At 38.2% G+C, this 18,324-nt stretch overlaps 2 protein-coding genes across 2 annotated transcripts in view; both read right to left on the bottom strand.

Annotated features, from left to right (window-relative positions):
• The window catches only part of LOC137279226 (uncharacterized), a 49,232-nt gene extending 45,077 nt beyond the window's left edge, over nt 1-4,155 (bottom strand). The window contains exon 1 of the mRNA XM_067811726.1: nt 4,026-4,155. The gene's annotated coding sequence lies outside the window, so the exon portion shown is untranslated. The remainder of the gene's footprint in view (nt 1-4,025) is intronic.
• Nucleotides 4,156-5,912: 1,757 nt separating this feature from the next.
• LOC137277481 (phosducin-like protein 3) lies at nt 5,913-17,216 on the bottom strand. The gene is made up of 6 exons (XM_067809220.1): nt 17,115-17,216; nt 13,714-13,843; nt 12,523-12,613; nt 12,242-12,385; nt 11,075-11,283; nt 5,913-10,399 (listed from the first exon to the last, which is right to left on the bottom strand). The coding sequence occupies exons 1-6, from the start codon at nt 17,118-17,120 to the stop codon at nt 10,263-10,265; spliced, it is 717 nt and encodes a 238-aa protein (XP_067665321.1). The 5' UTR covers nt 17,121-17,216; the 3' UTR covers nt 5,913-10,262.
• Between the last annotated feature and the right edge of the window lie 1,108 nt (nt 17,217-18,324).

The following is an 18,324-nucleotide window of genomic DNA, read 5'->3' as shown; positions in this document are numbered from 1 at the left end:
TTTTGCATGACATTGCTTATAACATTACAATTTCACTCTTGGAAGTGAGGTGGAGGTCAATATAATATTGCCACCAATATACATGTAAAAGTCACTTCGACCCCCACCTTGCTTCCTTGGAAGAAGTCCATATGTTAAAAGTTGTGTCATGCAAAATCCTTTTGGCCATGATTCAAATGCATATTTATCTACTAGTAAAAAGTATTTTTGATTTTCTAACTTGATGAGAACAAATCATAATCTCAATAATTCTAACGGACTTTAGCCCGTCTCCCTGTCTGAGGATGAATGCTGTTTAAGTTTGTTTTTACCGACTTACAAAATCAAAATTACTTGTAACTGGTAGTAAAATATTATTTTATTGATGGACATTAGGATGTTACATGCCATTGTTCATAACATAACAATTTCATTCTTTCAAATAGAAGACGAATACCATTTCCTCATAATTTGCCCAGCTAATAATCCCATGAGAAAGTTGCAGATCACAGCATTTCACAGCATTTAATAAAAAACATAACCATACTGTTCTTCAAAACTTGTCCACGCTTGTGTACAATGTCTTCATGTATATTATATGTGCACACACACTCGCGCGCACGCACGCACACGCGCACGCACACATGTAAATATATATAAGCGCTATTCTAATATTTTCAATGTACCTCGCTTACAGGCGATGTATTATTTTCAATGTACACCGCTGGGATTTATGAACTCATCTGGTGCTTCATGGTACTACTTTTTTATCTCGAATAACATTGAATCACGCATCAAGCACGGAAATTACCGATCTTTTGCGATTGAAAATCGATGGGAAGGAGATAACTCTAAATCCGTTTACCTTGTGTCGTCGGCAAATGGCGATTCGCCTCGCATTCAAAAGAAGTGTTTCAATCAGTTCAAAATTAAATTCAGGTGTTCGGTAAGATAAATAGGTTGTTCAATGGTCCCTCGGGGGCCATGGGCTCATGTACCCTCGAGGTTTGTTTTTGTTTGATCCTCGAGGGTCTCTCTCTCTCTCTCTCTCTCTCTCTCTCTCTCTCTCTCTCTCTCTCTCTCTCTCTCTCTCTCTCTCTCTCTCTCTCTCTCTCTCTCTCTCTCTCTCTCTCTCTCTCTCTCTCTCTCTCTCTCTCTCTCTCTCTTTTTATATATCCACCACAGAAGGCTTTGTAAACACGATACCCCTTAAAATCTGACATGGCCTCCATCTACCAAGCATGTACCTCCTTGTGTAGACATTAGATAGATGGCCAGTCTACGAACAGATGCAATCCAAATATACTGTATAATTACATTTATTATTTCAATATCACTGCTTGATATTATTCAGTTCTTTGTCTCTTTAAAACGAATGTCCTCGGCCAATCCCATTTGAAACAAACCAAGAGTAACCTATAATTTCAGGTTTATATCTCCTATTTATCAACGACGAATCAGAGACACTCATTCAGCAACCAAGAGGTAAGCCATTGCGTATAGGAGTGCATAGGGTGGGACGGTGAGCAGGAGAATCAAATGGTGAAGGCCAAGCAGTATCACGGACTTCCTCGCAAACGTTACATTTCAGTTGGACAATTCCGAGTTTGTCTTACTATTTATAAGGGTATTCTCGTGTAAACAACCATCAAGATTGGAGACTTCCATTTGAAATAAAACTTTGAATTACACTCCGCGGAAACATCCGTCAAATACTAACTGATACTTCCTGTGGGAGTTAGTAACCGTCTATTTGTTTCCGTGGGTGGGTGGGTAGTTTATGGGATGCCGACATGCTGGGACTTCACTAAATGGGGCCATCCATTACACTGCACCTATAGAATTAGGTACATTTGGTTGGTAACAGCCAGTCATCGACTATTTGTTTCTGTGGGTGGGATAGGTTATGGGATGCTGGGATGCTGGGATGCTGGGACAATTCATTACACTGCAGCTATAGAATTAGGTATAATTTGTTGTTAGTCTGAATGTTTGGGGGAAAAAAACTTGTAAACTCTTTTTTTCAGCAGTTTTGTTTTTAATAGTTTCAAGCATACATTCCCTTTTTAGTTATTGTTTTTGTTTGTTCATGAAATAATTACTATTTTGACCTTTGGGGTAATTCGCTTCACAGTTAGATAATCGCTAATTGCATTTACTCAGTGGTAAATAATTTGTCCTTCTCAGTCTAGATGGTTGGAAGTTCGTTGGTTGTTTTTCGCCGCACTCAGCAATATTCCAGCTGTTTGAGGGCGGTAAATAAATCTGGACCATACAGTCCAGTGATCATCAACATGAGCATCGATCAACGCAACTGGGAACCGATGACGCGTGTCAACCAAGTCAGGGACCCTGACCGTCCGATCCCATTAGTCGCCCAAGCATGGGTAACTGAAGATCAATTCTAACCCGGATCTTCACAGGTCTGTTCGTTTGAAACATTAGCTACAAATCACTGTGCGTACATTTCAAATAATTTTTTTTAGAAAAAATAAAGCGTTGATTTTTATCAGATTAGTTTCTTTTTTCATTTTCATTGGGGTTATTGCCCTATACACCGCGTTAGGCGGGAAGAGTGTATACTTGAAAAGATACAGCTAATGACATTTCGGGATAAGAAAAGAAAGTATTAATCCACGTTTGACGTGGCTAAAAATGAAACAAACAATCATGCATATATATATATATATATATATATATTATATATATATATATATATATATATATATATATATATATATATATATGATAGGTTAATACAGTTATGTTTACAAATATATACTAGTAACCGTTTTGATAACTGTAATCTTTTTTCAATCAAATATGACTTCGTATAATTGTTTACTGACTGTTTATGAATGAAGAACTTTATCGAGAAAACAGTATGGAATATGTCAGACCTAACCATGTGCACTGGCTGGATGAATATATTAGCGAAATAAAATGAACAGGATATCGCCTTCCTGACAGGAAGTCATCTTTCACTGGAATATCCGGTGTGTGCGAGTCATATATCACATGGGTGGTATCTGTTGTGGTATCACACTACCGATTTCGTGACTATTTGTCAGGCACAAAACAGAACAGAACTTCAGCGTAGAGTATGTCTGTTTGAAAATATACATTTAATTTAGATATACTTATGTACAACAGGCATGTTTTGACTGGAAACAATGTGTGAAAGGTACACCAGTACTTGTGTATTGGACGGAGTTATAGCTTTGCATTTGGAGAGTTTACAAAATTTTATGGAAGCACATTTTTATATATACTTTAAAAAGAGTAGGAGTTTTTGTAAATTCGAGTTAACATAAAAGTATGGTGACAACAGTATTTTTTCATCTGTATTCGCAAAAGTAGTCATAAGACAAACATACATGGCATACATCACCAACAAGACTATTCTGGCACAGATTACAGGTTGGTCAGAGATACATCGTTCCCTCTACCCAGTAACCTGAGACATCATGTCCCAAACTGAATAAGTGGATACGAATGGCAGTTAGAAAGCATACTAAAATACACCGTGTAAGCAGTTGTGACCAAACAGCTTCGTCGCCTGATTGTCATAATATATCGATTAGTAAAACAAAAACGAAGTCTAGACTTCCCGGAAAGATGCATATTTCCCCAAAATACACAAAACACCGTGACACGATTGATATTCCATACAGATGAATGTAAATGAAATTACAAACAAAAAGCAAAGTACCACTGTAGTGTTTTAGCTTTCACATTGGTATGTCACCATGGATTTACCTGTCGAGATATATTACGTCAAGAGGTGGAGATGGTAGGTGACAAAAGTCGTTTAAGAAAATGTATAGATCTACTTCTTTAAATGTATCCATTTACTGAACGGAAGGTACACACACAAAATATAGCATTTGATTTGATACAGTATTTTGATAAACATTTGTTGAAAGAGACACCTATTTGACGTATATCTCAATTCTCAGCTCACACGCATGCACGCAAATAAATCAACATACCGTCATCAATATTTCAGCATGGAATGAATAAAAGGAAAACACTTCAATACTCACCGATGTGACACACGCATATTTTTCGTCAGTCCAGCTGTTCAACAAATCTTCCAAAGATGTTGTGCACCACTTGCCGTCTCCACTGAATAACGAGCAGACGACTTTAACTGTCAAACGAACACCTGCTTTTGGCTGTACGGGCTGTCAGCACGTGCTCAACTGTACGCATGCCCACGGAATTAACGATGATACTAATATTTCCTATACCTATGTTCGAATCGATTCCACACATGTTGTCATACAGTTAATGGTGACCCAAAAGTGACCTGTTCCCTCATTGCAGAGCGTGTTGCCTGCGTATGGGTTCTGCCTTTGCCGACACTCAATAAATCAGTTTCCATGACAACGTTTTGTTGTCTAAGGGCGGCCATGCCGCGGACGCTAGATTATGAAGTAGTCATTTATTGTGTTTGTTTAACGGATAACCATCCGTTCTGCGATCGCCAGAAGCGTTTGTGCCTAACATGCTTTCTGCGCAGACAGCTGATAGTTTACTACAGCATTGATCGAATTGCTGGGCTGACACAAACCTACTCATTTAGTTACTGCTGACATTTTCAATGCATGTAAAATACCACTTTTTTATCAACCAGTTTTGTCGTTCCTGATCAACCGTATCTCTGTGCTGCTATCAGTGATGTATTACTATTTCTGACTGTTTATTTTAATTTACCATCCGCTGTAAACTATCCTTAAAACGTTTTTGACATGTTGCGCTCATTAGAAACATTACAGCACAATATTTCATCTAGTGACAATGCATTGGCGTGAAATTTCAACAAAGGCAAAACCAACACATGCCTCAAATCCTTTCAGCAGCATCTGAATCAGAATCAGAATCAGAATCAGAATATTCCCTAACCATACCCTAACCTCACCCTGTGCCTCTCCACTGGCACCCCACCCGTTACCCTTAACTCCCATCTACCCCCACTCCTACCACCACCGCTACACCTGCTCTACCACAATCTATCTCATATCTCACCCTAGATATTGTCACCCGGCCCATCTCCCACCTGCACCTTTCCACCTAACACCATCAGCCATTCTATCCACCTCTAATTCACCATGCTGTTCACACACACACACTGACACTGCTGTTCACACTTCACAAAAGTACACACACTGCTGTTCAGTGAGTGTACGAGAGTGGGTGTTCTGTAATTTGTGTTATTGATTTAGTGATAGCTATTACTGTCACAATGTTTAGTATTTTGAGTAATGGTTGATATGGGTCACATTTCATACCACGGTAATTAGCGGCACGTCTTACAGGTAGCGCTTTAGAGTTGCCTCCTTTGGGTGTGTGTTTTGACTGTTGGTAAACACGAGGCCGAACGCGAAGGTTTCATACTTCACTGGAATGCTAAAAATCAGTGACTGTATACATATAAGGCTGGTTGTTGTGTTGACAACACACCTGGCATTACCCTCTGAGTTATCCTCGAGTTGTGTCATCTGTTTGCTTCTTCGTCTGATTGTCAACATCGGCCTAAGACTGACCGCTCACCGTGTAACATTCACTATAACTGTCTCTCACTCTCAAACATAGACTTGGGTGAGTTCATATTATATTTGTGACTCAATACTCTAGATTTGACTCAGCTGCATTGTACTAGAAACCTGTATTGTGAATCATTGTATCTTGCTTTTTGGTCAATACATAATACTGGATATTTTATAGACTTGTCTCTTACATTTTGCTGGTTCTGAGGGGATTTCTTATACCTTTTGTCACAGCAAATTATTAACTGTAACATGACACTGCTGTTCACACTTCAAAAAAGTATAGAAACTGCTGTTTACACTTCACAAAAGCATAGACACCTGCTGCTCACACGTCTAACAAATATAGAAACTTTTAGGGCAAAAAACAACAAAGAAAAATTTGTTTTCACATTTTTATTCAATGTAAAAACAATCTGTGGTGGACTTTATAAACTACATGAAAATGGACTACGCACAGTTGTGATTCATATGGGTAGCCAAGCATCTCTGTAAAAATAAAAATTCATGGGGGAAAAGCAAAATAGTGAAAATCAACTTAAACACATAATTAATTATCAGCCAATATGCCACCTAACCATTTAAAATTTTACATTATATTCCATAACTCTTTGCAAATATAGTCATTGCAGATTTCCAAGCAGTTCATATTTTCACATGATTTTGCATGACAACAATCCATATCCATATTTGTTTAGTTATTAAGCAAAGACAAATGTGACTTTCCACATACTGAGACACATTTATTCCACTGTGCTAAACTTTGTAATGTCCCAAAACACATCATGGTAGACAGAAAATGATTTTTTAACACTGAACTGTTTGATAAATGTTATAGCTCTTTTGAGTACTTAAATTTAAGAAATCCGCAGCATATGGGTTAGACATTTTGCTGGAAAATGAAATGAAAGGTCTAGTTTAACCTCCATCTCTATGAGTTATTTCTATCCATGTTTATTAATATATTAGAATTATTCCTGTTTCAACATACTGTAGCAATGATTTAAACAATGGATATCCACACATGAGGAGGTATATCACATTAAGTACAAAGCTACAACACATAAATAATGTATATACAAGACAGTTTTTTGTGTAGAACTAAGAAACATGGCAATACATGTACATATTATAGACAAATGCTATAATGACAAAACTAACATGATCAATCACATGATAATGTTATTATGTAATGAAAAATCACAACTGGGCATGGTACACAGCGTGGCCCAGACCTATATTTCTTAAATTACAATATCATATAGTGGAAATTTCTGGACAGTCATTACTAAACACATAAATAATGTTGGTGTGGTGTTCTTCATGAAGTCACCTGAATATATGATCAGCATTAATTTGTAGGTTTTGGAGATAACCCTAACACAGGAACTCCTCCCTTATGGGAAAGATGAAAGTTTGCTTTTGGTGGAAAAATACAGGTTTCAGACTAATTTTCCCAACTGTGAGTATTTAAGGGAACCTAAAATCAGAATCAATCTAAAAAATGTTGCTTGGGAGTTTTGTCACTGGACTGACAATGTACAGCAGCATGTTGAAACACAATCAGAACAGCTTCGTATCCAACATCACAGACAATCTCAAGGCATGGAAGGAGCACACCATTCACACAGCGGGTGAGAACATATATTCAAACACTATTGATCTCATTTACATCATCCTAGCAATATACATCTTCACATCCTTATTGCGAAATGGCTGTTTCGGGCCATAAACTTCCCCATGTGGCTATCCCTACATAAATATCAGGAGAAATATGGTATTGTGTTCAGGATGGTTTCATGTGTAGTTAGTCCTTTATTTATGCCAGTTTTATGATACTAGCCCACTGAGATACCATGCATGGACAACAGTAGAGTAGGGCTGCAAGTCACCTGGTATGACAGACTCACCTTGTGCTAAAGTGCCAGGCAACATCACACAAAGAACCATCTTTTACTATATCTTGGTTATCATTTATGAACCAGATTTCCTTTTCTCATATTGATACATCAAAACAATTACACAGTGAACTGGAGACGTATTCATGAACCATTGGGTTTTTTTTCTTTCTGTGGATCAGTAAATTCTTTCATGTACAAATGCCAGTTTAAGTATATTCTGGAGTGGACTCTTGGTTTTGGAAAAATATTCTAAACTATGATTTGCTACATGTATTGTAATGATATCAGGCCTACGTCTAGGCTGACTACAATGGCAGTTCATTGCAGTCGTTAATCGATTTAATCTGATGCACTGACCTAATTGACAAGTTCCACAGTAGTTGAGTTACATCACAACATGGTAAACATGGGCAGAAAACACAACAGGATGCAGATCATGTGTCCTTATGATGATGAAATAAAACCTATCAGATACAAAGGGAGGCAACTCTGTTTAATATGGAAGAGGGACCACTAACAATACTTAAATCCATAATATTCACCCTGACAGACAACAACAGGCATTTGTCATTAACACAGTTTGCTATCCTAAGTAATGATTGTCACAGCACATGCAGTACCACAGAGTGAAATCTAGATGTACTAATGTTCTGAGACTAATCTCTTACAGTGCTATCAAGATAAATGATTGGGGAGATAACTCCCCACCTACCTTTCAGGTTAAAAATCTTCCTGAATCAGGATAATCATAAATGATAGGATTACGAATAATGAAATGTCCAACATACAATAAAATAGTGATCAAGTCTTTGATCGCAATTTAAAAGTAATCAACTAAAAAATAACGTTCACATTTACATGTAAGATGCTTCAACAAATACTTGTACATTTCGAAGACGTACCATCAACATAAAACCGTAGAATGGTGCACTGATGCTTCATCAATGGCATATGACTGAATACAAAAACAGTATACACTCAACCAAAGCCAGGTTCTGATTCAGAACGGAATAGTGAAAAACTGGCTTGTAGAGTAAAAACAAATATAATCATATAAAATGTGTTTACATGATTCTCTTCACAAAGTTTTATTTGGCTGGTAAAGTGAAACCTACATAAGACAATTAATGGTGAAACACATTCTGATTCCCTTTACTTATTTTCATTGTCAATGCTACCTGGAATAACTATAACCTAATCACTCTGATTCTAAATGTTAACCAAGGAAGTGGTGGATATTTTGTACTCAAACGTATAGCTATTAAAGGAAGATGTGTATTGGCAAATGCATCATCAACAAAATCAAAACCTTCCAGGTGACCAAAGAGACACAAACGTTCTAAACATGGAACACAGAAGTCAAAAGAAGGAGATGGCAGCTATCTGTTAGTGTCATGCAAAACAACTTTATAGGTTTTGTCAAGTCAAAGAACGATTCACACGGCATGGAAAAGTTAGGACAGTTGCTAATTTGGATGGATACATTGCATGATTTTTATAAATCTGAAAGTGGCATTAACTGACTAGTCATGCATCACATTAAGCACAACTTCTACACAATCGGAATCACTGGTTTCTCTGTACACATTAACACTGATGTATTGCTGTAAGTAGGGAATATCAGAGGTTCCCATGACAACCAAGATTATGACAATAAGAGGCTGCCATTACATCGGTCTTCATATCTATACTCGACAAACAAGTAAGGGATTTTGGTATTTTTATGACTGATATCTCATAAGAGTGTCAATAAATAAATATATAACTATTAATGATTTAAAAATTTACATACATCCCTAACTATCTTTGTCCAGTATGTGATAATCAGAAGCTTGTCATGCCAACTATCCCAACTAATGGAAAACTATCATGATACAAACTCCAGAAAGGAAGCACTTCTTGAAACAAATTAGCAAAGAAAAACTTAGCTTCAACGAAGCACAATATGCTGATGATGAGTCCCTCGTCATCAGGCATTGTTTATTGTGAACATGCAGGCATCTGCAGACACTGCACAATGCTTTACTTCCTTTCAGGATCTGCCATCAAGAACATATCAGTTGTGAACACAGAGAAGCATGGAAGTCCAAGACACAGACACTGTCTGCACATTTTATGAACAGGAGGGTACATGGCCTTGTAGTTATCTCCAGATCATATGAACATTTTTAAAGTATTGCTTACTTAGCCAGTCCAATAATGTTTTTCACAATACTTTCATGAAATGACCTAGATATCTTTAAGACAATAAATAAACATTATCCATTTGATTGTATATCATCGTACTTACTATCAGAACAAAACTATCCCTTGGGCAAGCAGAAACTACGAATAGGTGCCATCCCAACCTGGCTTTCTATCTTAATGGCCTCCTGTGAACCTTACCAATCAGGAATACAGATATACAACCCAATATTTGGCTTTGTTCTCAAGTAAACAATGTAAAACCATTTCTCCGATATTTCACAAACATTCCAGCTTAAATATAGTAAACTTGACCCAAAACATTCTCATCCTGTATTTCAAACTAAAGAAATAGAGAAGAGGTTCATATAAATTTGTTTTACATTTCAACTCAATAACAATATGAAGGATCTCAGAAGGAAAATATGTATGTGACTTAGTAAATGAAGGCCCATTATCTAGCAGGAATGGCCAAATAATCACACTGGCATACTCATGAGTATGGTATGTCAAATATGAACCCTTGTATGGTGTGGATGTTTTGATGTAGAGGAGTGGTCTCCCTTGGCACAGTGTCCCACCCCTCACTGAGGGAATGATAAGGAACTCCAGCTTAATATCAGTTAAAATGGGTATACATGGAAGTTCAGTAGTCATCGTCACTGTCATCATTTAGTGCACTTTGCCGCACTGCCAAGTTCATGACATCTCTGATCTCCTTCTTAGGTGATTCCTCCAAGTCAGTTTTCACAGCACCTATCTGAGCAAGCATCCACTCGAGCTCTGAAACAAAACAACAGTTCACTGTTCATGTTGGTCACCTTCACAGGGTACAATGTGAAGGATACATTGGATCAAATCTGCCCTGATATTTGCACACTGCTAGACTGTGTTTGTCCCCATTACTCTCAGTGTTCCTAGAACACAATAATTACCCAGTCAGAGTTCATATCCACTGAACATGTTCAGGGGCTGTGGGGTAGGCTAGTGGTTAAAGCTTTTGCTTGTCATGCTGAAGACCTGTATTCAATTAACTAAATGGGTACAACCACTGAAGCCCACTTCAGGTGATATTGATGGAATATTGCTAAAAGCAGCATAAAAGCAAACTCACCCACTGAGCATGTTCAGCACCTGATATCTTTGATGTAGCTGGGTTAATTGACTCAGTAATGTTCAATACTGTTCTTATCAGTATCTACACCATAACGTATCATGCGAGGATGAGGTGAAGGAAAGACTTAAATCAGTCATGTCTTAGACCTTTATCTGTTATACAGTTATGGTCATATTATACCTAGACAAATAGCCAGGGTGAATCTGGAATTTTTAATTCAGGACCATGAATTCATGACAAAGGGAGACAACTCTGCACAGTGCCATAAGATATCAATATCTTTGTATTGGTTTCAATATGTCAAATGTATATATTTCTAACCAATATTTAGCCAGTCTCACCATCCTGTTTAAGATTCATCCCCCCGAATGCTATTGGTCCAATAAACTGTTTCTTGAGGTCATCATTACAGTAGATAAACACAGTTGGTAGGTTCTTGTCTGGATAGTTAGGGATGCAGACTGAGGACACGCCTTTCACAAACTTGGTTGCTGGGAACTTTCTGGCGAGGTTTGATAAATGTTGATTCATCAGCTTACACAAAGGTATGCTGAAAAACAAGACACATTGTAGTTATATATTAATGAATTCCTTGCATCTACAGGCCTACTGCTTACACTCTTTGTCAACAAGTCATCTACAACCTTAGCCCTAAAACCGCTTCATGGAAATGTACCAAGAGCAAAAGCTCTTTTGTCCTTTATTTCAATAATAACACACTATGTTTTTTATGATGTTTATTATTCACATCTGCACCCATTATGTTGCTTTTATGAAAGGTTCAAAACTGAAAATGCTACACTGTTTATACACTGTTTGATACAAAACGGATTACTTTGAAACAACTCGGAAAGAAATAATACAGCAGCATTTTATTTATTCATTAAAACTTTATAGAAGTTCATTAGTACTCGTAACTGATATTCAGTTAACACATTCTCAACAACTTGGATGTTTGAAATCACAACTTCATACACTTTAGCAGTTCATTTACTTGTAATTGATAGTCAATTAGCCACATTCGCAATGCCATCATCAAATCGTCAGAATTCGGAACATAACACTGATGTGTTTTTCAGCGCTTTATGTAGTATACCATCACAATGTGTCACTTCCTAAGTTCTTAACACTTCCGTGAGTAACCGTATTACTGTATATATTGGACAGGCAGGGATTTCCTCTGACTTAGCAATCCATGCCGCATGTCAGGTTAAGCCACTCTGATTGTTTTTATTTCTGTTAGTGACAGTGAAACAGACAGCTGGCACTTCCGGCAATTAATGATTCCGCGAATAATCAACCGTGCGATGTAATCTAAACTGACAACTCCGTGAAATTTGCACCATGCGAACATAAGTACGTTTACAGTATTTGATATTTGGGTCAGAACTAATATGAAAAAATGAAGTAAATCATTGATGATCCTTGAAGCATTCTACAACTGAATCAGTCGGCTGATGCAGTGTCACCCTATGGGGATGGTACCTGGGGGGGGTGAAATATCTTACCCATCTTGGTACACATGTACCACCACCCACACATCCTCGCCAGCCTTGTTCACTTCCTTCACCCAGTCAGCCTTTGTGATCTCTAAGACATCGCCATAGTTACTCTTCAACTGTGCTGCTTTCATTTCCGCAATTCTTTGTCTCCTGGAATCAGAGAGTAACAGGAAGTTAATCAGTGATTTTAGCACTGGCCTTCAGAGTAGCTACTGTATACAGGCAAACAGGAAAACATTTCTAAGAACTGGAAATACTTTCTCCATGCTGTCTAGATAACCACTCACTTGTACTCTTCAAACATCCTCTCTTCTTCCTCATCGATGTCATCTTCATTCTCATCAAGTTCATCCAGATTCATGTCAGCTAAGGCCTTTCCTGAGACAGCAAGGCACAATCAGGGTGTCAGAGAGCAATTTTAGAACTGACATGGGAATTTACATTAGTCTATCATAATTATATATTTATGGGGATAAAAAGCCTTGTTTCACTACATGGTAGATCCTGACGCTAGTGACAGAATCCTGAACATCTGAAGGATCTCTTTTAGCTGCATTTAGAAAGTTGTTCTATATGACCTAGATCTTTTATAGATAACTCTTCTTTTAATTCTTTGACACACAATTTTTCAGGTCAGTTCAGACCCCTTCACCAGTTCACCCGATGAAGGGGTCAGAAATGACCCTGAAACACTCTGTGTCAAAAAATTAAAGTGAGTGAGTGAGCTTAATTTTATGCCACACTCAGCAATGTTCCAGCTATATGGTGGTGGTCTGTAAATAATCGAGTCTGGATGAGACAATCCAGTGATCAACAACATGAGCATTGACCTGTGTCTGGGAAGCGATGACATGTGTCAACTAGGTCAGTGAGCCTTACCATCCGATCCTGTCAGTGGCCCCTTACGACAAGCATATTTGCCTTTTATGGCAAGCATGGATTGCTGAAGGGGTATTCAACCCTGGGACCTTCACGTATCTCAAAGAATTAAAAGAGAATTTATCCATACAAGATCTTGGTCATATATAATCTGTGTCATATATAGTGGCTGTGTGAGCTGTATTGTACTGACCTTGGCTGTGAGAGCTGTATTGTACTGACCTTGGCTGTGAGAGCTGTATTTTACTGAACTTGGCTCTCTGAGCTGTATTGTACTCACCTAGGCTGTGAGGACTGTATTTTACTGACAATGGCTGTTAGACCTGTATTTTACTGACCTTGGCTGTGTGAGCTATATTGTACTGACAATGGCTGTGAGAGCTGTATTGTACTGACAATGGCTGTGAGAGCTGTATTGTACTGACCTTGACTCTGTGAGCTGTATAGTACTGACCTTGGCTGTGTGAGCTGTACTGTACTGACAAAGGTTGTGACAGCTGTATTGTATCGACAAAGGTTGTGACAGCTGTAAGGTATCGACAAAAGTTGTGACAGCTGTGTTGCATTGACAAAGGTTGTGACAGCTGTATTGTACTGACCTTGGCTCTTTTCCTGAATGGTCTGCTCCACCATGTTGACCAAGTCATCTTCAGTGACTTCCTGTTCTTTGGGTGGGATGATGCCTTTAGCTCTGAGTACATCATTCCATTCAGTGTCAGCATTTGGGTCCTGCAACAACAGCCAGAATGAACTAAAGGTGCTCTACAACGTTAACTATGACATTAGTCCATGTGATCTAAGAACATGAACATTCCACAGATGTATATTTTCTTTTCCCTTGTCTTACAATATCTGATGCAAAATGGACATGTGCATCATTTAACATTATACATAAGCAACTGGAATCTTTCGATATCATTTTGAAAAAGGATTAGTATAACAATGTAGCCCAATCTTAGATTTATTAGCATTCTAAAGCAAATGCAAAATTGTTGGGTAATCTGGTAAAACAATAATTAACTTTAGCAAAAGGGAATTGAATGACCATGAGTTGTCCTTAAATGTAAGCATGATACAGGCATATCAGCACTGCACACATTGCAGTAAGACATCTAGCTCTTGGAGTTTATTGGTGCAGCAGGTGCAGTTACAATTGTTATAACTAATGTAACTAAGGCAGGATCTTTTAACATTAATTTGGGAACTTTTACCGATATCACACTCAACGCAGAACACCTGCCTTTGAGAAGATCTATATCTATGATAAACCCCTGATTTAAAATGTATTAATATATTGTCATATTGTCATGAATAATGCGGATCATTTCACCCTTATTCTTTTGGTGTATTATTCATAACCATGAACACAACAGACCTATAAGTGCAATCTGCTATCTTGTTCCTCGTATAGTCCTTGGGACGTATAAAACGTGTTACCCAGAGATATTGTGTGGTCTTGTCAATTAGGAACACACCATCACATATGTTTACCTTACCACTTTATAAAGGGTCATCAGAAAAACACAGTTTATGTAAAGTACACAAGATATACTTGAGGTATAGGTAAATGTTCTCATTGATATATAGGTAAATGTTCTTGTTTATAATTTCACCAGTGAATGTAGTTTACAGTCACATGTCATGATTTACTCATATCATGCAAAAATCACACCATCATGGCCTTGGTTCTGCACTGATGTCCCAGGTCAACATAACATAAAGAATCATAATGATATTCATAATAATCAAATTTACAACATGCAGAATACAGAGCAAATGAAATCCAAGATAGAGTCTTGTAACCAACATGCTTGGGGATTTTACGGGACGCTCTAATTACCCTGCATCATATTCACACCCAATCGAGTTACCTATACGATTTAACTTATGGCAAAGTGCTTCTGTTAGTACTACTGAGTGCACCAATCTCGGGTACTACAGACAATATGCCATCATGTGCACACGACCTGTGAAGGTCCCGGGGTAGGATAGGCCTTCAGCAATCCACGCTTGCCATAAAAGGCGACTATGCTTGTCGTAAGAGGCGACTAACGGGATCGGGTGGTCAGACTAGCTGACTTGCTTGACACATATCATCAGTTCCCAGTTGTGCAGATCGATGCTCATGTTGTTGATCACTGGATTGTCTCATCCAGACTCGATTATTTACAGACCGCCGCAATATAGCTGGAATATTGCTAAGTGCAGCATAAAATTAAACTCACTCACTCACTCATGTGCACACATAAAGTCACTGTCTGCTCAGTGATACGGTATCCTCCCAAAACACAGACTCATTAAAACAACACTTGTTCTGGTTGGTTGCATGCATGACTAAGTACGGTTTGGCCTGCAGTGTGCGTTAGATGTAAACCAGATTTTGAGGAAATAGTACAGTCCTCTGGTATCCTACGTTAAATGAACCATTGTGATAGAAGATGCATGTGTATATCTTTGGCATATCTCAGCAATATATTACAGACAACATACACATATCTGGTACAGCTGACTTATTTATGATCATTGATGTATGCATAATAAATGCCAGCTTGTGTAATCTTATAACTTGAAGACAAGACTCAAGCAAGAGATTACAAGGTAGCTATGCTTTAATAATAAATGCCACGACACATCTTTGTTCAAAACAACTCCTAGTCAAGTCATTTTGGACTATGTAATGTCTTATAGGACACTCTCTTGATATTCATCGAAGTGAGAGTTCATATATCAAACAATACTAAGTTAAACTACTTTCAGTCCCCACGTTTTGTACCTTCTAAAGGTGTTTCCGATAGTTTTAGATATACCCTAGCTGTAACATATATGATGTGTTACTGGAGGGATGTGGTCATTCTCATTTATAATATCAATCAACCCATTGGAAAAAAATGTTTGTTGATAAAAACAACTTAACGGATTCAAATTGGAATGAGTGAAATGTCAAACTGTAACAGACTGTTACAAACATAATAAACTAATCCTTTTTGTTTTAACAAATTCAATCCTGTCTAGTTAGAAAACCATCAATGCTATCATGATAATGAAATCTGAATATAACAGAGATTCAGATTAGGCCACAACAGTCTCATGGCCAGCTATGTGATTTTCTCCTGGTAAGAGTAACCTTTTACGATGTAAGATTTAAATTAACGATTGCTCCCTGTTGATTTTGTGAAATGACTGGTCTAGGTATCCCAGTATACTTAGCATGTACCAAAATGACAATGTACGCATTACAGGTCATTGAATGTAGACCCGCTCATTTTTAATAAATGCTGGAATGGCAAAGCCATGTCACCAGGAGAACAGGACAAAACAAACCTAGCTTTATTTTTGACAAACCTGGACATGATTGCTGAAATGTGATGGAGTCAATGAAAAAGTGTTACTCCAGTATTATCAATATTCAAGCAATATGATATAAGGGATCCCCAAAGTGGGCATCACAAATAATAATGTAGAAATCTACAATTTCCTTGCCAAAGTAATTTACAAAAATGGTGAAATGTTCCCTTTTGCCTTGATTTGCCCTAAAAACGTTCATGTCTTAAACATCTCAGTACTGACAAGACTGTTATACACATAAGACACAGTCTAATCCGAGACACCAGCATGACTATTGTTCTTTCTGATCATCAAGTATATACACTGTCAAGATTATATGGGTTTCTTAAATCAATATTAAATGTTTTAATTTAAATTGTGACTTCCTCTTTTCTGCATGTTAAGTCACCAGTACTCAAATAGATCCCTTAGTTCTGTGTGTCACAACAGCAGTGGGATACTTCTATCACTCCAGTTATAAAATGAAACGAACGGTCAGAACTGACCGGGAATCACAACGAATCTTCTTGAAGAAAGAAACCATTTCTCCACGCAACAATCTAAGCCACCCCACGCTCACTCACTCTGAAGATTAAAAAAACCCTCCCCGTAACGGGACTGTGCAATTGCTTTTCTGGGTTCACCGCGAAACATCATTTCCCTTCTTGCAACATACCTGCATTTTGTTCTCCAATGTATGAAACAATCTCAAAATGTAGACCGACTGTTGTCAAGATATATCGCTCTGCACTCACATGTAAAGGGCGATTCCCGTTGTGAGCCTCGTTCGGGAGATAACTCGTGACGTCACACAAGGAATTCCCCTCTTGCAGTCATTCCATATTTGGAAGTAGATTACGCACCTGGGATAGTGTGACGAAGTGCTAATTTTGGTTCATTACTCAATGTTATGTGTCATTTTCAACATGTAAGGGTACCTGTATATGGTAGCATCTGTCTCGTGAACACCCGTGGCGGGAAATAAACCTGGCATTGTGTAAGTGCAGGGATCATTTGATATGGATCCACAGTTGATTCCTCTTCCTGTAGTGCTCACCATGCACGGATGAATGTGACTTTGATTTCAGCAGGAATAATCTACAACAGGGATAGGTCACTCCCTTGGTATCTTTACCATTGTACTAATTAACGCGTTTCTCTTCATGCTCCAACGCACACAGTGACTTGGCTCGTTCCCAGCGCAACTTCAGCTGTGCTTAAAGGTCACATGCAACGTAAAATACAACTTTGCAGATTCTGGTACCTTTCGGTATGCACTTACCGAAACAAATCATAAAAAATGCCAATTCAACCTATAAAGTTGAAAAAAAACGCGATGAAAAAAAAGCCCGCGAAATCGGAGTTCAAACGTTTCACTAAATTCCCCCCAGCGCTGGGGGGAAAACTGGTTTCAACAGCTGTGCTGCGCTGCGTCCATAACGCATGCGCAGTGAATAGGTTCGCGGAGCTTGAAACAGTATGCATGCCCAGCATCTGAGGTCGTGAGCAGTAGTCTAATCTAGGTTGTGTACACAAACAAGTACATAATCTACTCGTTACGTAAAAAAACTTGTTGATTGTGGTAAGCAGTCTCTGTCACAGAGAAAGCTCAGTGTCTGGTTTATTCACACCTATATGTCTGCCTGCCTGTCTGCTAAAGACAACATGCAGTACACAGCTTCAATCATTGACCACGTGCAATTTGAACTTAACACCTATCAGACTATACGACATAAAGAAAATGAGTTGTTTTATGACTCGTGCACCCGAGCCCCGTCTCTGCCACATTATGTAATTAGGCACGTGTGATACACATGACATGTTTTTATGTCTGTGGGTTGCAAGCAAACTACATTCACTTTTTTTCGGATGACTGGATCTGACGG

The sequence above is a fragment of the Haliotis asinina genome, chromosome 3 (genome assembly GCF_037392515.1).
Source record: "Haliotis asinina isolate JCU_RB_2024 chromosome 3, JCU_Hal_asi_v2, whole genome shotgun sequence".
NCBI classification, from domain to species: Eukaryota; Metazoa; Mollusca; class Gastropoda; order Lepetellida; family Haliotidae; genus Haliotis; species Haliotis asinina.
This window is presented reverse-complemented; position numbering and strand designations above follow the sequence as displayed.